The sequence below is a fragment of the Phocoena sinus genome, chromosome X (assembly GCF_008692025.1).
Source record: "Phocoena sinus isolate mPhoSin1 chromosome X, mPhoSin1.pri, whole genome shotgun sequence".
Classification (NCBI taxonomy): domain Eukaryota; kingdom Metazoa; phylum Chordata; class Mammalia; order Artiodactyla; family Phocoenidae; genus Phocoena; species Phocoena sinus.
Window position 1 is genome coordinate 45,455,531 of NC_045784.1, and position 23,569 is coordinate 45,479,099.

General features: G+C 37.9%; 1 protein-coding gene across 1 annotated transcript; it reads right to left on the minus strand.

Moving 5' to 3' along the window:
- Positions 1-2,266: 2,266 nt before the first annotated feature.
- Positions 2,267-3,205, minus strand: LOC116747580 (thyroid transcription factor 1-associated protein 26-like). The gene has a single exon (XM_032619964.1). It carries the CDS (start codon positions 3,201-3,203, stop codon positions 2,451-2,453), a length of 753 nt encoding a protein of 250 aa, XP_032475855.1. The 5' UTR covers positions 3,204-3,205; the 3' UTR covers positions 2,267-2,450.
- Positions 3,206-23,569: the final 20,364 nt, after the last annotated feature.

Here is a 23,569-nt window from a genome sequence, read left to right on the forward strand (position 1 = left end):
CCTTTGTATCTCTGTGATATCAGTTGTAATGTCTCCTCTTTCATTTCTCATTTTACTTATTTGCATCTTCTCTTTTTCTTAGTCTAGCTAAAAGTTTGTAAATTTCGCTATCTTTTCAAAAAACAACTCTTAGGTATGTTGATCTTTTCTATTGTTTTTCTGGTCTCTATTTCATTTGTTTCTTTCCTGATGTTTGTTATCTCTTTTCTTTTGCTAACTTTCGGTTTAGTTTGTTTTTCTTTTTCTAGTTCCTTGAGGTGAAAAGTTAGGATGTTTGTTTGAGATCTTTCTTTCTTCCTAATGTATGTGTTTATTGCTATAAACTTCCTTCTTAGAAATGCTCTTGCTGCATTCCACAGGTTTTGGTATGCTGTGTTTTCATTTTCATTTTCTTCAAGATTTCAAGTTTCTCTTTTGTTTTCTTTGACCAATTGGTTGTTCAGGGGTGTTGTTGTTTAATTTCCACCTATTTGTGAATTTTCCCGTTTTCCTTCTTGATTTCTAGTTTCATACCATTGTGGTTGGAAAAGATATTTGGTGTGATTTCAGTCTTCTCAAATTTGCTAATACTTGTTTTATGACCTATCATGTGATCTATCCTCAAGTGTGTGCTTGAGAAGAATATTTATTCTGCTGCTCTTGGATGGAATATTCTGTATATGTCTGTTAGGTTCATTTGGTCAAGTTCAATGTTTCCTTATTGATTTTCATCTGTATGATCTATCCATTGTTGAAAGTGGGGTATGGAAGTCCCCTACTATTACTGTATTTTTGTCTATTTCTCCTATTAGATGTGTTAGTATTTGCTTAATATATTTAGGTGCTCCAATGTTGTGTGCATATATATTTATGCTTATTATATACCCTTGATGAATTGACCCCTTTATCATTATATAATGACCTTCTTTGTGTCTTGTCACAGCTTTTGAGTTAAAGTATATTTCGCCTGGTATAAGTATTCTATTCCTGTGCTTGCATGGAATATCTTTTTGCATCCCTTCTCTTTGAGCCTATGCATGTCCTTAAAGCTAAACTGAGTCTCTTGTAGGTAGCATGTAGTTGGATCTTGTTTTTTTGTCCAGCCAGCCACTCTCAGCCTTTTGATTGAAGAATTTAATCAATTTACATTTAATGCAATTATTGCTAGGTAAGGACTTACTATTGCTATCCTATTAATTGTTTCCTAGCTGTTTGGTAGTTCCCTTGTTCCTTTTTTCCTCTCTTGCCACCTTCCTTTGTGAACTGATAATTTTATGTAGTGGTATGCTTTGACTCCTTCTCATTATCTTTTGTGAATCTGCTTTAGGTTTTTACTTTGTTGTTACCATGAGGCTTACATAAAACATCTTATAATAGTTATTTTACACTGATAAAAATTTAACTTTAATTGAATACAAAAACTCTATTGGTTTACTCCCCACCTTTTTATGTTACTGCTTTCACAATTTACCTCTTTTTTATTATGTAGTCATTAACAACTTATTATAGCTATAGTTTATTTTAAATATTTTGTCCTTTAACCTTTATACTAGAGTTAAGTGGTTAACACACTGTCATATTAAAACATTAAGGTATCTGAATTTGAGCATATACTTACCTTTACCAGTGTGTTGTGTATTTGCATATGTTTTCATGTTACTGATTATTGTCCTTTAATTTCAGTTTGAAGAACTCCTTTCACCACTTTTTGTAAGGCAGGTCTAGTGGTGATGAATTCCCTCAGCTTTTGTTTGTCTGGGGAAATCTTTTAACTCTCCTTCATTTCAGAAGGACAACTTTGCCAGATAGAGTATTTGTGGTTGGCAGTTTTGTTTTTTTTTTTCCTCTGAGCCCTTTGAGTATATCATTCCACTCTCTCCTGGCCTGTATGGTTCTACTGAGAAATCCTCTGATAGGCTGATGAAGGTTTTCTTGTAAGTTACAAGCTTATTTTCTCTTGATGCTTTTAAGATTCTCTCTTTGTCTTTGATTTTTTTTTTATTTTCAAAACACTTTATTTCATCTGAATTTCATATGGTATAAAAGTTATTACATGCTTGAACCTGTTGCTCAAATAGCAGGTTCTTTCAGTTCCTTTTTTTTTTTGGCCATACCAAGCAGCATTCGGGATCTTAGTTCCCCAACCATGGATGGAGCCTGTGGCCCCTGCAGTGGAAGCATGGAGTCTTAATCACTGGACTGCCAGAGAAGTTCCCTCTTTCAGTTTTGAAGGCCAACCTTCATTCAGCAGCAAATAATTAAGAAACAAATCATATATAATGCAGAGCATATATAGAAAATTTTCTTTTAGAAAAACAAAAAATATTTGGACATTTTATATTTAGTATAGCTTAGCAATCCAGTCTTTGTTGACAAATTTAGTTAACTGTTAGGAGGGACAGTACATATACAAGAGAATTCAGTAGCCAGCAGATATTTTAACCCTTGATTAATCAGGCAACATGTCTGACCTAATTTTTTTCTTGTATTTTTTTTAGAAGATACTCCATTTGTAAATTCAAGTTTGGTTGCCCCTTTTTAGTCTTTTTGCTCAATATTTTGAACACTTCCATTTTCTTCTTTTTGTAGAGCCTTTGAGCTTCTTCTCTCTCTTGTTTTCTCCTCTCAAATTTTTGTCTCTTAGCAGCACGCTTAGCTTGTATCTGCTCATACTCTTCCTGTGCTTTTTGATTTGATGTTTTCTTTTTATTTTTCTTTGGAATAGTAATGGAATTTATTCTTATGCTACATTGTTCTTCTGGATGAGGCTGCTCAATGCTACAGTGTTCTTCAGACAAAGCCTGGTCAGTGCTACACTGCTCTTCTGACAAAGGCTGATCAACTTGTTCTTCTGACAGAGGCTGGTCAACTTGTTCTAACAAAGACCTGTCAGCTTTTCTAAGCTGCTTCCTGAGTCTTTCCTCTTCAGCTAAATAGAGATGTTTCAGATGATCAGGGTACTGATCCGTGAACTGGGATTCCCGTGAGGTTTTAGCCTTCTTTTCCCTCCATATCAATTTCTTGTAATTTTGCTGAATTTTTAGTTTTCTTCGAAATGCAAAGCCTTGTCCCTCGCGAACGCTCCCCGCGAAGGCCTGCAGATGATTAGGTCGCCACGTCCTCCGTTTCATATTCTTATTTCTGAATCCGACCAGTGAAACTCCTTCGCCACGCGACCCAAAGCTCCCTGTCTGGCCCCTTGCTGCATGCCTTACCGGCGCCATTGATTTTTGACTGTTTTATTATAATATGTCTTGGAGAAGATCTCTTTCAATTGAGTTTATTTGGGGACAGTTGAACTTCATGAAGTTGGATGTTCACATCTCTCCCCAGATTTGGGAAGTTTTCAGCTGTTATTTCTTTAAATAAGCTTTCTACTCCATTCTCCCTCTTTTCTCCCATGACTCCAATAATACACAGATTTTTAAAAATCATTTTGTATCAATCACATAGTGTTTCTTTACTCTTTCCATAGTTTTTTCTTTATTCTCTGGCTGGATAATTTCAAAGGTCCTGTCTTCCAACTTACAGATTCTTTCTTATTTGATCCATTCTGCTGTTGATTCTCTTTATTGCATTTTTCATTTCATTCATTGTACTATTCAGCTCGAGAATTTCTGTTTGGTTCTTTTTTATTATTTCTATCTCTGTTAAACTTCTCATTTTGTTCATTTTGTTTTCCTGATTTCATTGAAATGTCTCTCTGTGTTTTCTTGTAGCTCATAAAGCAGCTATTTTGAATTCTTTATCAAATAAATCACAAATCTCCATGTCTTTTATGTCAGTTACTGGAAGATAATTGTGATCCTTTGGTGGTGTCTTGTTACCTTTATTTTTCATGCTCCTTGAAGTCTTGCATTTCTGTCTTCACATAGGAAGTAGCTGTCACCTCCTCCAGTCTTTCTGACTGTCTTTGGGAGAGAAATACCTTCTGTCTGCTCTGCTAGTGATTGTGAATTTTTCTCAGACCTATGGATATGCCTGCTCCATACTTCTTGCTCCCTCTGTCACAGAATATTGAGCATATATGCTTTCTTTTAATTCTGCAACATACCAGGCTGAGTGCTGACATCCTCCCTTTGCTTTCTCAAGGGCAGTGCTAAATCTGAAGTTTGTGGTCTCTCCCTGGTTCACACATTTGGACCATCTTTCTGTATGTGTTCACTAGCCATCTGCCAGGCTTGCTCTTGCCACATTCAGGCGTGCACACAGGGAGCTGGCCACAGGGTGGGGGATTGTGTACGTGAGGCGTGTGGAGTGCTGGAGGTGCCTGTGTTTCATGGGGGGAGATCAGCAAGTCGTTTCACCAGTGTTTCATAGCCAGACTTCTTAATGGAGTCTGTAATGTAGTTAGTAGAATCTGTTCCCGTTTAATGCCCTCTGAGAGTCCTATCTGCTGCTCTCCCAGCTTCCTCCTTCCCCCTCCCCTGCAGTCATCAAATTAACATCTCAGTGCTCTGGATGCAGCATGAGAGAAATGGGCCTCTTCGGCAACATCCAACACAGCTGGAGAAGCTGGACAGTTACTCACATGGTCTCACATTCCCCCATGGGAGAAATCACAAGCTGAGAAAGTCTCTCTTGGCACTAAATTGTGCTGCCTTAGGAGAGAGGGGACACAGTTAAAGTCAAACTGTTCCTCTTAACCTCTCCAGTGCATCCAAACTCATATATATATATATATATTTTTTTCTCTAACAGTGTGTTGGAACTTCTCTGCTGGACTCCTGCACTCATGGACTTCCATGAAGGCTCCCTTTCTATGCCTGATTGTCTAACACAGTGTATTCCAAGGGCCTATAAACTATGGCTGAGAGGGACTTGTGCCAGTTCATGGGCCACTGTAGGGTCCACAACCAGGACCAAGGTCTATATGCCTATTACCCAATGCACAAATGGGCAAATACACTCTCAGGTCCCTTGGTGTATGGTGTTGGATTCTACAGCTCCCACAGAAGCACTCTTGTCTGTGGGTGGATGCCAAATTGTTGTTATTGAGGGGGGATATGAGCAAGGGACATCTTACTCGGGCATTTTGCTGATGTCACTCTTCCCAGCACCATTTGTTGAGAAAACTATCCTTTCCCCATTGAATTGCTTTAGCGTCTTTGTTAAAAATTAATCAAAAATGTAAGAGATTATTTCTGAACTTTCAAAATTATTCCATTGAACTGTATGTCTTTATGCCAGTAAAAGTGTTTGATGACTGTAGATTTATAAAAAACCTTTTAAACTGAGTGATATAAATCCTCCAACATTTTTCTTTTTTTTCAATATCGTTTTGCCAATTTTAGGTCTCTTGTTTTCTGTATTTTGAATCAGATTGCCATTTTCTGTAAAAAGGGCTACTTGAATTTTTGTGTCAGGGTAATGGTGGCCTAGTAGAATAAAGTTGGGAGTGTTCCCTCCTCTTCAATTTTTTGGAATAGTTTGAGAAGGATAGATATTAGTACTTCTTTATAAGTTTGGTAAAATTCCCCTGTGAAGCCATCTGGTCCTGGACTGTGTTTGCTGGGCATTTTAAAATTACAAATTCAATTTCAATTCTAGTAATTGGTATGTTCAAATTGTCTGTTTCTTCTTGATTCAGTCTTGTCAGATAGTATGTTTCTAGAAATTTGTTCATTTCTTCTAGGTTGTGAAGTTTGTCGGCATATAACTATTCATAGTATTCTCTTATGATTTTTTTTGTATCTCTGTGGTATCAGTTGTTATTTCTCCTTTTTCATTTCTTATTTTGTTTATTTAGGTCCTCTCTTGATAAGCCTGACTAAAGGTTTATAAATTTTGTTTATCTTTTCAAAAAACCACTTCTTGGTTTTATTGATCTTTTCTATTGTTTTTTAGCTTTATTTTATTTATTTCCTTTCTGATCTTTATTATTTCCTTTCTTCTGCTGACTTTGGGCTTTGCTTGTTCTTCTTTTAGGTGATAGGGTAGGTTGTTTATTTGAGATTTTTCTTGTTTCTTGAGGAAGGCCTGTGTCACTCTAAACTTCACCCTTAAAACTGCTTTTGCTGCATCCCATAGATTTTGCAAAGTTGTATTTCCATTTTCATTTGTCTCAAGGTGTTTTCTGATTTCCCCTTTGATTTCATCATTGACCCATTGGTTTTTTAGTAACATGTTGTTTGGTCTCAATGTGTTTGCTCATTTCCCATTTTTCTTTCTGTAGTTGATTTCTAGTTTCATATCTTTCTTTTTTATCTTAGTCAATGTAAGTTTTTCAAGGTTGTTTATCTTTTCAAAGAACCTGTTTTGATTTCATTGATTCTCCTTTGCTTTCCTGTTTTCTCTTTTGTTTATGGCTAGTCAATCTTTATCATTTCCTAACTTCTGCTAGCTTTGGGTTTAGTTTTCTCTTCTTTTTCTAATTACTTAAGGTGGAAAGTTATGCTATTGACTTGAGATCTTTATTATTTTCTAGTATAGGTATTTACAGCAATAAGTTTCCTCTCCGAGCACTGCTTCCACTGCATCACTATAATTTTTGGTATGTTGTGTTTTCATTTTTATATATTTCAAAGTATTTTAAAATTTCACTTGTGATTTTTTCCTTTTACTCACTGGCTATTTAAAGTGTGTTGTTTCATTTTCAGATATTTGTATATTTTCCAGTTTTTCTTGTATTAGTTTCTCATTTCATTCCATTATGATCAGAGAGAGTACTTTGTATGATTTCAACCTTTTAAAATTAATTCAGACTTGTTTTGTGATCTAACATATTGTATATTCTGGAGAATGTTTCATATGCACTTAGGTTTATCCTATTCTGGGTTCACTAAGCTTATTGAATCTCTATATCTTTTGCCAAATTTGGGGAGTTTTCAGCCATTATTTCTTTGAATACTTTCCAGTCCCTCTCTCTCTCTCCTCTCCTTTTGGGACTCTGATGATACAAATGCTAGCTCTTGTTTTATTGTCTCATAGGCCACTGAAACTCTCCATTTTGTCAGCCCAATGTCTCTCTGTTGTTCAGTTTGGGTAAATTCTATTGATCTGTTTTCAATTTCACTAATTCTATCTTCTGTCATCTCCACTCTAATTTTGAGCCCTGGAGGGACTCACTGAATATGAGAGGTTTTTTAAAAATTTGTTTATTGTGTTTTTCATTTCTATAATTTCTATTTATTTCCTTTTCATAGATTCTATTTTTTTGCTGAGATTTTCTATTTTTTCATTTGTTTTAAGAGAATTTATTATTTTTTTGTTGAAGCATCTTTGTGATGGCTGATTTAAAATTCTTATTAGAAAGTTACAAAATCTGGCTCATCTCAGTCTTATTGTCTGTTGATTGTCTTTTCTTATTTGTGTTGTGATTTTTCTGGCTCTTGGTATGACATTTGATTTTCTATACGGGACATATTAGATATTATATTGTGAGGCACTAGACCTTATTTATTTAATCCTCCTCCTTTTAAACCTAGTGTAGCTTCTGTCAAGGTATAGCACAAGGGCCAGGTGAGTGTGTATGTTCAGCTCCTGCTGGGCCCTACCTATAGTACCCTGGCAAAAGTAAGTACTCACTAACACTGCCTCATTGCAAACTGCTGGAGTGGAAATTCAGCTTCCTCCTTTGATCCCACTAACTTCTTCATGATGGTAATAGGGTACCAACTTTCGCTGTATCTGTTTCCTCTGAGTGCTGGTGTAAACCCAGATCCCAATTTGGCCTTTTTGACACAATGTTATGGGTAGCAGGAAAGTGGAGTGCCAACTACCTTCACATCACAATATCATTCTGTCTCATTGATGCTGGGTGGGGAGGTGGAGGCTTCAGCTCCTCAGCCAGCCCTGCTGACACTGGCAGGAATGGCAGGTGAAGCATAGTGGTGACTAGCTCTACCTTGAACTCCCTTGGTAAGTCTCTTTGCTTCTGTATGTGTTTGGACATCCAGCTCACTACTGGACCCCACTGACAACATCCTGGCAGGAGAGTCTGCATTGCCTGCTTCCACCAAGTGAGGGGTGGGAGATCAGCTCCCCTTCACACCATCCAGAAGTACAAGCCCTGCATGGGAATCATTAGAACATCACAGCCTGCTCCCTTCAAATAGAAGTGGAGGATCATTTTACTTCTTGGCACACTGAAACTATTCAGTGGGGCAATAAGAGCACTACCTGCTTCTTCCAGGTGGGAAATGTAACATTAGCTCTCTGCTCAGCTTCACCAATACCACTGGGTTAGAGAATTACAGGACTGTCACTGTAGGGAGAGGTGGGTGCAGTTTTTTCTTTGATGTTTGGCTGGAGTAGTGCCGATATTGCCAAAAAGGTTTTCTATTGTTAGGGCACACTTTTCTGGTCCTTTGGATAAGAGGAACAGCTTTTTTCTTGAAGCTTTTTGTCTATGCCTGTTAGCAGTTCTGGGTTGGAGGCTTCTGCAGAGCTCTGTCTGTCTGGAATATAATGGAGGCGATAAGGAAACTCGGGAAATCACTACCTGTGTCGTTCCTTGAGTCTCAATGTCCCTAGGCAGCCTGATTTTTTTCCACCTTTCAGGTGTGTTCATATTTACAGTGTTATGTCTAGATATTTTTAGTTATAAGAAGGAGAACCTTAAAGCAGTGGGGCTGCTCCATCTTGCATATATCACAAATTTTGAAAACATTATATTTTCATTTTTATTCAGTTCCAGATATTTTTAAATTTGTCTTTAAACTTCCTCTTTGACTCATGGGTCATTTATAAATGTGTGCTTTTGTTTGAATATAGTTAGAGATTTTCCCAGATACCTTTCTGTTATTAATTTCTGGTTTAATTGTGCTGTGGTTGAGGAATATATCTTATATTCTTTCTATTCTTTTAAATTTGTTAAGCTTTTCTCTTTTATGGCTCAGATGAAGGCCTATCTTCTTTAAATGTTCAATGTGTACCTAAAAAGACTGTTTATTATACTGTTATTAGGTGGGGCGTTCTACAAATATCAATTAGGCCAAGTTGGTCAGTGATATTGTTTGGGTCTTTTACAGCCTTGCTGATTTTCAAACCACTTGTTTTATTGATTGCTGAGAGAAGAGTGCCAATTCTGAAAGTTTAATTATGAATTTCTGTAGTTCTGCTTCATGTTCTATCAGATTTTGCTTCATGCACTTTGAAATTTTGTTCTTAGTGCACACATATTTAAGATTGTCATTCCTTCTTTGTGAATTAACCCTTTTATCATTAGCTACTGTTCCTCTTTATGTCTGATACTTTTTCTTGTTCTGAAATTTGCTTTCACTGATATTATTTTAACTATTCCAGCTCTCTTTTGATTAGACTTTGCATGGCGTCTTTTTTCTATCTTTTACTTTTAGCCACCCATGTAATTTTATTTAAGGAGTGTTTCTTATAAAAGGCATATAGTTTAATATTTTTTCCTTTACCTAATCTGACATCTATTTGTAATTAATTTGTTTTGAACATATATATTTAATATAATTATTGTTATATTGGATTTAGCTCTACTATTTTATTGTATTTTTGTTGTTTTTCCCCTGCGTTTTAAACTTTTCTGTTCATTTCCTCCCTTATTTTATGTTATTTGAATAGTTTTCATATGAGATTTTATTTATCTTTTGTTTTTTTAACTATCTCCTTATATTAAGATTTTTAGTGGTTGTTCTAGGGATTCAAATGTATATACCTTACTTTAAAAAATCTACTTCAGTTAATGTTTTACCATTTCAGGTAAAATCACCTCCCCTTTATAGTTGTTGTAAGTCTTACATCTACATACTATGGTAACCCCACCAGTTAATGTTACATGTTTTTGCTTTTTATAGCCATATATATTTTGAAAAATTTAAGAAGAGAAAAATAGTCTACTATATTCATCCAGAAATTTACCATTTCTATTTTTATTCATTCTGAAGTTCAAAGTTTTCTACCCCTATCATTTTCTTTCAGTCTAAAAAGTTTATTAGCATTTACTTTAGACTTGTTTTTCTAGCAGCAAACTCTATTAGTGTTCTCTTTATCTGAGAAGGTCATTATTTAAATGTCATTCGTTTAAGGGTATTTTTTGCTGAATGTAGAATTCCAGGTTGACAATTATTTTCTTTCAGAATTTTCAAGGTATTGCTACACTCTATTCTGGCCCCAATGGTTTCCTAGGAGCAGTGCACTGTTATTTGAATCATTATCCCCTTATATGTGTTGCATTATTTTTTATTGGCCATTTTCAAGGTTTTTTTTAATCTTTGGTTTTTAGAAGTTTGATTTTGATTGTTCTGGGCATGATTTTCTTTGAGTTTATAATCTTTGTGGTTCACTGAGCTTCCTGAATCTGTATATTTATGTATTTCACTTATTTGGGGAATTTTCAGAAATTATTTCTTGAAATGTATGTTCTGCACTAGTATCTTTTCCCTCTCCTTTTTAGAGTCCAATGAATACCACAATTTATGAGTCTCTGCTTATTTTATTTCCATCTTTTTTTCTCTTTGCTTATGTGATTGGATGTTACTTAGTCTGTCTTTATCATTTCTGTTCTTCTACTGAGCCCATCTAGTGAACTTTTAAATATCTGATATTGTATTTTTGATTTATGAAATTTCCATTTGGTCTTTAAAATAATTTATATTTCTCTGCTTAGAACATCTGTCTTTCCTTTCATTTCAATGGAATCTACCTTCACTTCACCTTCACCCATGGAGGATGGTTGTAATACCTTCTTTAAAATCTTTATCTGACAACTCCAATATCTGGGTCACCTTGAGGTTGGCACATGTTGAATTTTCCCTTACACTTTTTTTCAAACTTTCCTTGTTCTTGATATGTAGTATATTTTTGGATTGTATTCTTGACTGTATAGTTGTATTGTATTCTGAATATTATATTGTTTGACTTTGGGTCCTATTAATATCCTCTGGAGAATACTTTTTTGTTTGTTTGTTTGGTTTAGCTAGAAATGGTTAGGTTTAAAGTAAAAATCCTATCTCACCTTTGGATGATTATTCCATTTTAAGTTCAATTTGCAAAGAAATTGCTATGCTGTTTTGACTGTCTCACACATGCACCTCTCAGGATTTAGTCTGAGACTTGAGTGGTGGTTTATGGCATAGTTAAGTTCAAAGTATCTTACTATGCTGCTTTGGGTCTATGCTGTGCATGTGCAACTTAACAATAAGCCTCAAATGTATAGAAATTTCATTCACAGAATTAGGATATTCCCTTCTTGCACACTGTCCTCTCCAAGATTCCCCTCTCCATATTCTCTGGCTTCCAAAGACCCCTGTAACTAATCCTCTGTCCATAAAGGTAGAGGTTCTCTTGGGTTTTTAATTACCCATGCCACCACAGGGGAATTCTGTGGATGACAATTCTCTTTAGCTGTGAGTGGCACAGGGCTTTCAGGTAAGACATGACCTCTTCTTTCCCAGATAACAGCTGTTATTGAGAAGCTGCTCTCTTTGAAAAATGGACCCTATTTGAAGGGCAGAACAGAAGAAGTGGCTCTGTTTCCCAAGTCCTTTAAACTCTGTAAGGTACCCATCCACCTTGTACTGTCTTTTACTTTTGTTGTTTAGGTCACATGCTCCGTCTTCACCAGTAGAAATTTAGAAAGACAGAACCCAATCTTGTTGGTTTCACAGAAGAGCCTTTTAGTTTTGGTCAAGAATACTTTATAGGGATGCTATGCCCTGTGAGGTGCCTATATTTTTCAGGAAAAATAGTATTGGAAATGGATGACTATCTTAGGAACAAAGACATCTGTATCTCAGCAATTCTAACATAACTGAATTGCTTTTATCATCCAAAACTGAATATTTATCTACATGCTGTGAAATGGAAAATGGTCCATTGCACTCAGGTTCTTAACTGCATGACAAAAAATTGTACCTAGCAGTATAATAAAATCTGTTTCCATTTTTAAATAACTAAATATATATTTTTAATTTCCTCAATATTAAAAGCTAATTTGGAAAAATATCCCCTTACATGAGTCTACAGCAGATATCTCCTCCTCATGCCTAAGTCCTTGAGCTAGAATTTAAACTCTGTAACCTCTCCCCCACCCGCACTCTCTACAATAGCCTCTTTGAGAATAATCCTGATGGTCACTACTTTTGGATATATTGTAATTTAAAATCTTTATCTTTTTCTCTCTTTCTGGAACACGCTATCTACAGTTAGTCATCAAAACTTTCTTTTTAAACAAAATAATCTCTTGTATCCAAGGGCAAGATGCAAATGGAAATCAGTGGCTAAGCATAAAATATACTTTTGAAGAACAATATAGTTCTGTTTCCCATTATCCATTTCACTTCACCAAACTTGGAATCCAAGGTTCCACTATTTTTCCTAAATATTATGCTGGAGCATAGAAATTTTACTGACAAAATGTGTAGCTCCAGGACAGACTTGGGCCAGAGGCACAGAAATAATTTTTAAAAATTTAACATTGTCTGTTCATTCATTCCAGACAGCCTGGATGGGCACGCACACACGCATGTGCATTACAGCAAAAGAATCTCATATAAATTCTACGTTGGGAATGTTTGTTTATGGAAGATGCTGTGTTAAGCAAACAGGGATGTTGGAAACCTCTGAACACTGATTTTAAACCAATTACCTCTGAACTGATTTTCACAGAAATATTGATACTAATACTTATTGACTACTTAGGATATGCCAGCACTGCTTTAAGTACTTCATGTTCAGGGACTGACTTAATCCGTACTTCAATGTGGGCACTATTACTTTTTAAATATCACACATGGGTACATGGGGGACCTTAGTCAATTTACACAACCAGCAAATGGTGGTGCTGAGATATGAATCCAAGCACTAGTCTGGTCCCCATATCCACAATCTTAGCCTACTACAGGACACTATTTCCTTCTTATTTGTGAAAAGAAGAAACTGAAAGACATTTTAATACAGAAATACAGACATGGTAAGAACATAACACTTTCTCTTATTAAACCATTCTCTTTCCCTCCCCTTTGCTGCCACAGTCCATCAAATCCATGCTATGTGATATTGCACACTTCTAAATTCAAGTGCTCCTTTGACATTCTTTGACTACAACCTCAAAATAAATGGATACTCTGGGAGAGACACAGTTAATATCAGAGACAAAGAGTCTTTTTGGCATGTTAAAGGAGCTGTAGCCCTTGGAGGCTCTCCAGAAAGTGGAAGTGATTGACTATAGCAGTTTCTCCTGAAAACAAAATGTCTTGGTTGTCAGATAACCTGCAAAGGGTGTATTAGGGAAAATGGATCCTAAATTCATTCTTAAGGCAGGGGTGGATAAAGGAGCAGGGATGGAGGGTAGAGCGTGGGGGGCAGACATAAAGGGAAGGTGGGCATCTCTGTGTGAGGGCTTAATTGTTTCTACCCCACACAAAATACATCACTACTTCTTTGGATTCCAAAAATACTAGGTCCCTTAGCACTGGACAGTGTCTGCACAGTAGAGGGCTGCCACTCCTGGGGTGGTGATTTGTGATGACAGGTGATTCATGAAGAAAAAGTACAGGAGGTTACAGGGTACTGGACATGGAGTTACAGCAAAGGGACAGGTTGGAGACCCTGTTTTTTTTTTTTTTTAATTCTTTGGGTGGCAGGCAGGGACTTTGGGAGGCAGAGGAGGATGGGAGGGTTGAAGGGGGTGGGCTTCTCTGTGTAACTGGCATTATAGGTTATTTCTGTTTTACTATGCTCATGTGGGAATAAATGACTCTTCATTTGAATTTTTATGGATTTTCACAAATAGTTTATAATATTCACTTGGTAAAGAATTTAGTAATTTTCCAAGGGAATTAAGTGTATTGATCAATAGATTCTCCATCCATTTTTACCTAAGTGTAGCACATTGTACACACTGTTCTGTACCTTGCTCTTTGGAATTAGCACTGTAACCGTAGACAACCAGAAAAAAACCCTAAATGTTTACCAGTGTGGGTGGTGATTAAGTGAATTATATTATAACCATGAAATTGGATATCATGGAAACATTAAAAATGATGATGCAGGCATATATTACTTGACATAAAAGTATATTCACCTTCTAAAGCCAAATGAAAAAAGTGACTTTTGAAATAGAGAAATGTGTTTTTGTGTGTGTATGTGTGTGTGTCTGTCTGTGTGAGTGTGCATGCATGTGCATAGCCAGAAGTTTGGAAAGATACACAAACACAATCATGGCTGACTGTGGACATCTCTGAGTGAAGGCATTATAGATGCTATACTTTGCCATTTTTATGTGCATTTTATTATGTTTATGTTTGCTACCATGTGAACAAATTGCATATTTGATTGTTTTACTTCTGATTATAAGTCTTTCACAGAATTAAAAAATCAGCAAATAAGACCAAGATCTTATTCGGGCTCAGAAGAATTAAATTGGAAATAGAATTTGGGATTTCTGTGAAGGGTTTTCTTGTTCCTCAGAAAGGACACACAGGAGAGAGCAGCCTTCTTTTTCTGCTGAATGCAGTTGTGCCTAGATTTGATGCCTGGAACTCTTATGGCAGAGGAAAGCGTCATAAGTGAAATATCTTTTGATGTCAGAAAGCTCAGTTCTTTGACCCTCTGGAGACAGAAACCATCTATCTGCCAGCTTCAGGGAATCTTTCCAGACTTGCTGAAAAGGAGCCAGCCAAAACTTTGGCTTCACAAGGAACCTATCCAGGATTGTACAATTCCCCCCAATATCCACTGGAGGTCGCTACTCCATTGCTGCTATCATTTGCCATTTTCCAGTGAGAGTAAATGTGAATCATTTACAGCCTATTATTTATTATAAGTGCTCATAGCACAGAGCACATAAATGTAAAATAAAATAGGTCCAGGATTTAGTTGTATGGACAAAAAGGTAAAATAGAAATTGTAATGTTCCTGCCACTGGCCTTATTTCCCCCATCCCTGGCCTGAAGACTCCTGGGGTCCTGGTATGCTTCCCTCCACACTCATGCATGGCTGACAGAGGCACAGTGTGAATGCTCTTCCTGGAATGGCGTGTACTATTCAGCAACTCTATGTAAAGGATGCCATAATCCAGGACTGAGGGATTATCTCCAGCTGTGAAGTGCAAAATGGCTTATTCTAGACAAGATTATTAACTGTTTGCTCACATATTCCACCACCTTCATGTGTAACTTTTCAATCCAGGCCTAACTGCAAAGCCCTTTCTCTTTCCTGAAAATAAGAGCTCAAAAGTGTGGAACACAGAAAACTGGTGACACCCAGAATAATTTTAGTGCTACTTGGACACTAAAAGCTTAATAGAAGGGCTTCCCTGGTGGTCCAGTGGTTAAGACTCTACACTTCTACTGCAGGGGGCATGTGTGTGGCATGGACAAAAAAAAATTAATAGTAATATATGTGTTTTATTTGGCAGTAAACATATAGCTAATCACAGTCACTTCAAGGCCTTGGTGGGATGATGAGGAATGCGTTGACATTACACACTCCATGGAATATCACCATAAATTTTCCTCTAATATCTCTGCTCTTTCTCCCAGATTTCTTCCTTTATTGGCAATTGACCAGTTTCTCTCTCCCCACTCTCACTCCTTCTCCCTGTCTTCCTCTCAATCCTCCCTCCCTTATCATACTTCTTGATTCTCCAGGAATAGAAGCTGCCTCTCCTTCCTTCCCCTCTATCATCTGTTTTTCCAGAAGCCAACTCTAAGCGTCTCATTTGCATACTTTCTACCAGAAACCATTTCTGCAATAAAGGACTCTCCTCAGAATACAGTTTTTTGGATGACAGCAGGACAACTGTAAACAGCAATGAATTTTCCCTCTTAGAAAGTGTTCAAATAAATTACCCTGTCCCCAAAAGACAGAAAACATAACTACATTTCAGGAAGCATAATGCCATACTTAATCTCATTGGGGTGTTGTGAACATCTTGCCACAGGATCTGGGGAGATGTCTCAGGGGTGATAAATTGGCTGATAGTATTGAGAAGAAATGGGATGTAAACTCCATAAAACTATGTCAGAGAGAAAAGGAAAGGGACGATTTTTGGTAGATAATTAAGCTGAGGAGCACCTGCACGGCCTGCTCAGCAGCCTTTGTGGGCCTTGGCATGGTATGACTGTGGGTTTCCATCCTAAGTGTGTGACATAGCACTTCTCTTACTTTGTGCGTGTCTCCAAACTTCTCAGATCTCAGTTTACTCATCTTGAAAAATGGAAATGGTATTATGCATTCTTGATTGTCTTATGAGAATTAGATGAGAGAATACATATGAAATGTTAAGTAGTACGGACATCAATTCATTTCACTCTTTTCATTTCAGTTTAAAATTTAAAATGTAAAAAAAACTTTTAAACATCTTATTGTATTTATTTATTTATGTATTTATTTATTTACATCTTTATTAGAGTATAATGGCTACACAATGGTGTGTTACTTTCTGCTTTATAACAAACTGAATCACTTAGACATATACATATGTTCCCACATCTCTTCGCTCTTGCACTTCCCTCCCTCCCACCCCTCCAGTTGGTCACAAAGCACCGAGCTGATCTCCCTGTGCTCTGCAGCTGCTTCCCACGAGCTCTCTACCTTACATTTGGTAGTGTATATATGTCCATGCCTCTCTCTTTCTTTGTCACAGCTTACCCTTCTGCCTCCCCATATCCTCAAGTCCATTCTCTAGTAGGTCTGCATATTTATTCCCATCTTACCCCTAGGTTCTTCATGACAATTTTTTCCTTATATTCCATATATATGTGTTAGCATACAGTATTTGTCTTTCTCTTTCTGACTTACTTCACTCTGTATGACAGATTATAGTTCTATCCACCTCATTACAAATAGCTCAATTTCGTTTCTTTTTATGGCTGAGTAATATTCCATTGTATGTATGTGCCACATCTTCTTTAGCCATTCATCCGATGATGGACACTTAGGTTGTTTCCATCTCCGGGCTATTGTAAATAGAGCTGCAATGAACATTTTGGTACATGACTCTTTTTGAATTTTGGTTTTCTCAGGGTATATGCCCAGGAGTGGGATTGCTGGGTCATATGGTAGTTCTATTTGTAGTTTTTTAAGGAACCTCCATACTGTTCTCCATAGTGGCTGTACCAGTTCACATTCCCACCAGCAGTGCAAGAGTGTTCCCTTTTCTCCACACCCTATCCAGTATTTATTGTTCCTAGATTTTTTGATGATGGCCATTCTGACTGGTGTGAGATGATATCTCATTGTAGTTTTGATTTGCATTTCTCTAATGATTTTGAGCATTCTTACATGTGTTTGTTGGCAGTCTGTATATCTTCTTTGGAGAAATGTCTATTTAGGTCTCCTGCCCATTTTTGGATTAGGTTGTTAGTTTTTTTCTAATTGAGCTAGATGAGCTGCTTGTAAATTTTGGAGATTAATCCTTTGTCAGTTGCTTCATTTGCAAATATTTTCTCCCATTCTGAGGGTTGTCTTTTGGTCTTGTTTATGGTTTCCTTTGCTGTGCAAAAGCTTTGAGGTTTCATTAGGTCCCATTTGTTTACTTTTGTTTTTATTTCCATTTCTCTGGGAGGTGGGTCAAAAAGGATCTTGCTGTGATTTATGTCATAGAGTGTTCTGCCTATGTTTTCTTCTAAGAGTTTGATAGTTTCTGGCCTTACATTTAGGTCTTTAATCCATTTTGTGCTTATTTTTGTGTATTGTGCTAGGAAGTGATCTAATCTCATACTTTTACGTGGACCTGTCCAGTTTTCCCAGCAGCACTTATTGAAGAGGCTGTCCTTTCTCCACTGTAAATTCCATCCTACTTTATCAAAGATAAGGTGACCATATGTGCATGGGTTTATCTCTGGGCTTTCTATCCTGTTCCATTGATCTATCTTTCTGATTTTGTGCCAGTACCATACTGTCTTGATTACTGTAGCTTTGTAGTATAGTCTGAAGTCAGGGAGCATGATTCCTCCAGCTCCGTTTTTTGTTCTCAAGATTGCTTTGGCTATTTGGGGTCTTTTGTTTTTCCATACAAATTGTGAAATTTTTTGTTCTAGTTCTGTGAAAAATGCCAGTGGTAGTTTGATAGGGATTGCATTGAATCTGTAGATTGCTTTGGGTAGTAGAGTCATTTTCACAATGTTGATTCTTCCAATCCAACAACATGGTATATCTCTCCATCTATTTGTATCATCCTTAATTTCTTTCCTCAGTGTCTTATAATTATCTGCATACAGGTCTTTTGTCTCCTTAGGTAGGTTTATTCCTAGATATTTTATTCTTTTAGTTGCAATGGTAAATGGGAGTGTTTTCTTGATTTCACTTTCAGATTTTTCATCATTAGTGTATAGGAATGCAAGCGATTTCTGTGCATTAATTTTGTATCCTGCTACCTTACCAAATTCATTGATTAGCTCTAGTAGTTTTCTGGTAGCATCTTTAGGATTCTCTATGTATAGTATGTCATCTGCAAACAGTGACAGCATTACTTCTTCTTTTCTGATTTGGATTCCTTTTATTTCCTTTTCTTCTCTGATTGCTGTTGCTAAAACTTCCAAAACTATGTTGAATAACAGTGATGAGAGAGGGCAACCTGTCTTGTTCCTGATCTTAGTGGAAATGCTTTCAGTTTTTCACCATTGAGGATGATGTTGGCTGTGGGCTTGTCATATATGGCCTTTATTATGTTGAGGAAAGTTCCCTCTATGCCTACTTTCTGCAGGGTTTTTATCATAAATGGGTGTTGAATTTTGTTGAAAGCTTTCTCTGCATCTATTGAGATGATCATATGGTTTTTCTCCTTCAATTTGTTAATATGGTTTATCACATTGATTGTTTTGCGTATATTGAAGAATCCTTGCATTCCTGGAATAAACCCCACTTGATTATGGTGTATGATCCTTTTAATGTGTTGTTGGATTCTCTTTGCTAGTATTTTGTTGAGGATTTCTGCATCTATGTTCATCAGTGATATTGGCCTGTAGTTTTCTTTCTTTGTGACATCCTTGTCTGGTTTTGGTGTCATGATGATGGTGGCCTCATAGAATGAGTTTGGGAGTGTTCCTCCCTCTGCTATATTTTGGAAGAGTTTGAGAAGGATAGGTGTTAGCTCTTCTCTAAATGTTTGATAGAATTCACCTGTGAAGCCATCTGTTCCTGAACTTTTGTTTGTTGGAAGATTTTTAATCACAGTTTCAATTACAGTGCTTGTCATTGGTCTGTTCATATTTTCTATTTCTTCCTGATTCAGTCTTGGCAGGTTGTGCATTTCTAAGAATTTGTCCATTTCTTCCAGGTTGTCCATTTTATTGGCATAGAGTTGCTTGTAGTAATTTCTCATGATCTTTTGTATTTCTGCTGTGTCAGTTGTTACTTCTCCTTTTTCATTTCTAATTCTGTTGATTTGACTCTTCTCCTTTTTTTCTTGATGAGTCTGGCTAGTGGTTTATCTATTTTGTTTATCTTCTCAAAGAACCAGCTTTTATTTTTATTTATCTTTGCTATCGTTTCCTTCATTTTCTTTTTCATTTATTTCTGATCTGATATTTATGATTCCTTTCCTTCTGGTAACTTTGGGGTTTTTTTGTTCTTCTTTCTCTAATTGCTTTAGGTGCAAGTTTAGGTTGTTTATTCGAGATGTTTCCTGTCTCTTAAGGTAGGATTGTATTGCTATAAACTTCCCTCTTAGAACTGCTTTTGCTGCATCCCATAGGTTTCGGGTCGTCGTGTTTCCAATGCCATTTGTTTCTAGGTATTTTTTGATTTCCTCTTTGATTTCATCAGTGATCACTTCGTTATTAAGTAGTGTATTGTTTAGCCTCCATGTGTTTGTATTTTTTACAGCTCTTTTTCTGTAATTGATATCTAGTCTCATAGCGTTGTGGTCAGAGAAGATACTTGATACAATTTCAGTTTTCTTAAATTTACCAAGGCTTGATTTGTGACCCAAGATATGATCTATCCTGAAGAATGTTCCATGAGCACTTGAGCAAAATGTGTATTCTGTTGTTTTTGGATGGAGTGTCCTATAAATATCAATTAAGTCCATCTTGTTTAATGTATCATTTAAAGCTTGTGTTTCCTTATTTATTTTAATTTTGTTTGATATGTCCATTGGTGAAAGTGGGGTGTTAAAATCCCCTACTGTGAATGTGTTACTGTCGATTTCCCCTTTTATGGCTGTTAGTATTTGCCTTATGTATTGAGGTGCTCCTATGTTGAGTGCATAAACATTTACAATTGTTATGTCTTCTTCTTGGATCGATCCCTTCATCATTATGTAGTGTCCTTCTTTGTCTCTTCTAATAGTCTTTATTTTAAAGTCTATTTTGTCTGATATGAGAATTGCTACTCCAGCTTTCTTTTGGTTTCCATTTGCATGGTATATCTTTTTCCATCCCCTTACTTTCGGTCTGTATGTGTCTCTAGGTCTGAAGTGTGTCTCTTGTAGACAGCATTTATATGGGTCTTGTTTTTGTATCCATTCAGCCAATCTGTGTCTTTTGGTGGGGGCATTTAGTCCATTTACACTTAAGGTAATTATCGATATGTATGTTCCTATTCCCATTTTCTTAATTGTTTTCGGTTCGTTATTGTAGGTCTTTTCCTTCTCTTGTGTTTCTTGCCTAGAGAAGTTCCTTTAGCATTTGTTGTAAAGCTGGTTTGGTGGTGCTGAACTCTCTCAGCTTTTGCTTGTCTGTAAAGGTTTAATTTCTCCATCAAATCTTAATGAGATTCTTGCTGGGTAGAGTAATCTTGGTTGCTGGTTTTTTCCCTTCATCACTGTAAATATGTCCTTCCAGTCCCTTCTGGCTTGCAGAGTTTCTGCTGAAAGATCAGCTGTTAAGTTTATGGTGATTCCCTTGTGTGTTATTTGTTGTTTTTCCCTTGCTGCTTTTAATATGTTTTCTTTGTATTTAATTTTTGACAGTTTGATTAATATGTGGCTTGTCGTATTTCTCCTTGGAGTTATCCTGTATGGGAATCTCTGTGCTTCCTGGACTTAATTCAGTATTTCCTTTCCCATATTAGGGAAGTTTTCAAGTATAATCTCTTCAAATATTTTCCATTCCCTTTATTTTTCTCTTCTTATTCTGGAACCCCTATAATTCGAATGTTGGTGCGTTTAATGTTGTCCCAGAGGTCTCTGAGACTTTCCTCAGTTCTTTTCATTCTTTTTTCTTTATTCTGCTCTGCAGTAGTTATTTCCACTATTTTATCTTCCAGGTCACTTATCCGTTCTTCTGCCTCAGTTATTCTGCTATTGATCCCATCTAGAGTATTTTTAATTTCATTTATTGTGTTTCATCATTGTTTGTTTCATCTTTAGTTCTTCTAGGTCCTTGTTAATTGTTTCTTGCATTTTGTCTATTCTATTTCCAAGATTTTGGATCATCTTTACTATCATTATTCTGAATTCTTTTTCAGGTAGACTGCTTATTTCCTCTTCATTTGTTAGGTCTGTTGGGTTTTTATCTTGCTCCTTCATCTGCTGTGTGTTTTTCTGTCTTCTCATTTTGCTTATCTTACTGTGTTTGGGTCTCCTTTTTGCAGGCTGCAGGTTCATACTTCCCGTTGTTTTTGGTGTCTGTCCCCAGTGGCTAAAGTTGGTTCAGTGGGTAGTGTAGGCTTTCTGGTGGAGGGGACTAGTGTTTGTGTTCTGGTGGATGAGGTTGGATCTTGTCTTTCTGGTGGGCAGGTCCACGTCTGGTGGTGTGTTTTGGGGTGTCTGTGGACTTATTAAGATTTTAGGCAGCCTCTCTGTTAACGGGTGGGTTTGTGTTCCTGTCCTGCTAATTGTTTGGCATAGGGTGTCTAGCACTGTAGTTAGTTTGCTGGTCGTTGAGTGAAGCTGGGTGTTGGTGTTGAGATGGAGATCTCTGGGAGATTTTCGCTGTTTGATATTATGTGGAGCTGGGAGGTCTCTTGTGGACCAGTGTCCTGAAGTTGACTCTCCCACCTCAGGGGCCCAGCACTGACTCCTGGCTGCAGCACCAAGAGCCTTTCATCCACACGGCTCAGAATAAAAGGGAGAAAACATAGAAAGAAAGAATTAGTAGAAGTAGAAAGAAAGAAAGAAAGAAGGAAAGAAAGAAAAGGAAAGAAAGAAAGGAGGGAGAGAGGGAGGGAGGAAGCAAGGAATGAAGGAGGGAAGGAAGAAAAAAAGAAAAAGAAAGAAGATAAAGTAAAATAAAATAAAGTAAGATAAATTATAAAAAAGTTAATAAAATAGAAAATAATTATTAAGAAAAAATATTTTTTAAAAAAATGGACGAAAAAAAAAATGGACAGATAGAACCCTAGGACAAATTGTGGAAGCAAAGCTATACAGACAAAATCTCACACAGAAGCATATACAGACACACTCACAAAAAGAGGAAAAGGGGAAAAAATAATAAATATTGCTCTCAAAGTCCACCTCCTCAATTTGGGATGATTCGTTGTCTATTCATGTATTCCACAGATGCAGGGTACATCAAGTTGATTGTGGAGCTTTAATCCACTGCTTCTGAGGCTGCTGGGAGAGATATCCCTTTCTCTTCTGTGCTCCCATAGCTCCGGGGGTTCAGCTTTGGATTTGGCCCTGCCTCTGCGTGTAGGTCGCCGGAGGGCATCTATTCTTCGCTCAGACTGGATGGGGTTAAAGGAGCCGCTGCTTCGGGGACTCTGGCTCACTCAGGCAGGGGGGAGGGAGGGGTACAGATGCGGGACGAGCCTGCGGTGGCAGAGGCCGGCGTGACGTTGCACCAGCCTGAGGTGCACCGTGCGTTCTCCCGGGGAGGTTGTCCCTGGATCCCGGGAACCTGGCAGTGGCGGGCTGCACAGGCTCCCCGGAAGGGGGGGTGTGGATAGTGACCTGTGCTCACACACAGGCTTCTTGCTGGCGGCAGCAGCAGCCTTAGCATCTCATGCATGTCTCTGGGGTCCGCGCTTTTAGCCACGGCTTGCGCCCGTCTCTGCAGCTCCTTTAAGCAGTGCTCTTAATCCCCCTCCTTGCGCACCAGGAAACAAAGAGGGAAGAAAAAGTCTCTTGCCTCTTCGGCAGGTCCAGACTTCTCCCCGGACTCCCTCCCGGCTAGTCATGGTGCACTAATCCCCTGCAGGCTCTGTTCACGCCACCAACCCCAGACCTCTCCCTGCACTCCAACCGAAGCCCGAGCCTCAGCTCCCAGCCCCTCCCGCCCCGGCGGGTGAGCAGACAAGCCTCTCGGGCTGGTGAGTGCCAGTTGGCACCGATCCTCTGTGCAGGAATCTCTGCTTTGCCCTCCGCACCCCTGTTGCTGTGCTCTCCTCCACGGCTCCGAAGCTTTTGCCCTCCGCCACCCGCAGTCTCCACCCGCGAAGGGGCTTCCTAGTGTGTGGAAACATTTCCTCCTTCACATCTCCCTCCCACTGGTGCAGGTCCCGTCCCTATCCTTTTGTCTCTGTTTATTCTTTATTCTTTTGCCCTACCCAGGTACGTGAGGAATTTCTTGCCTTTTCGAAGGTCTGAGGTCTTCTGCCAGCGTTCAGTAGGTGTTCTGTAGGAGTTGTTCCACGTGTAGATGTATTTCTGGTGTATCCGGCCCGCTGTCCCCACGGCTGTAGTGGCTTCGGGCGCCGGGGCCCCTCCAGAGCCGGCAGCCTCAGTGAGCCCGCCCTCCCCTCGGGCTCCGGGGCAGTTCCCTGACGGCGGAGGGAAGAGACCCCG

Coding starts and splice junctions, on each gene's coding strand:
- LOC116747580 (XM_032619964.1), bottom strand. CDS start 3,203: ATGGCGCCGGTAAGGCATGCAGCAAGGGGCCAGACAGGGAGCTTTGGG.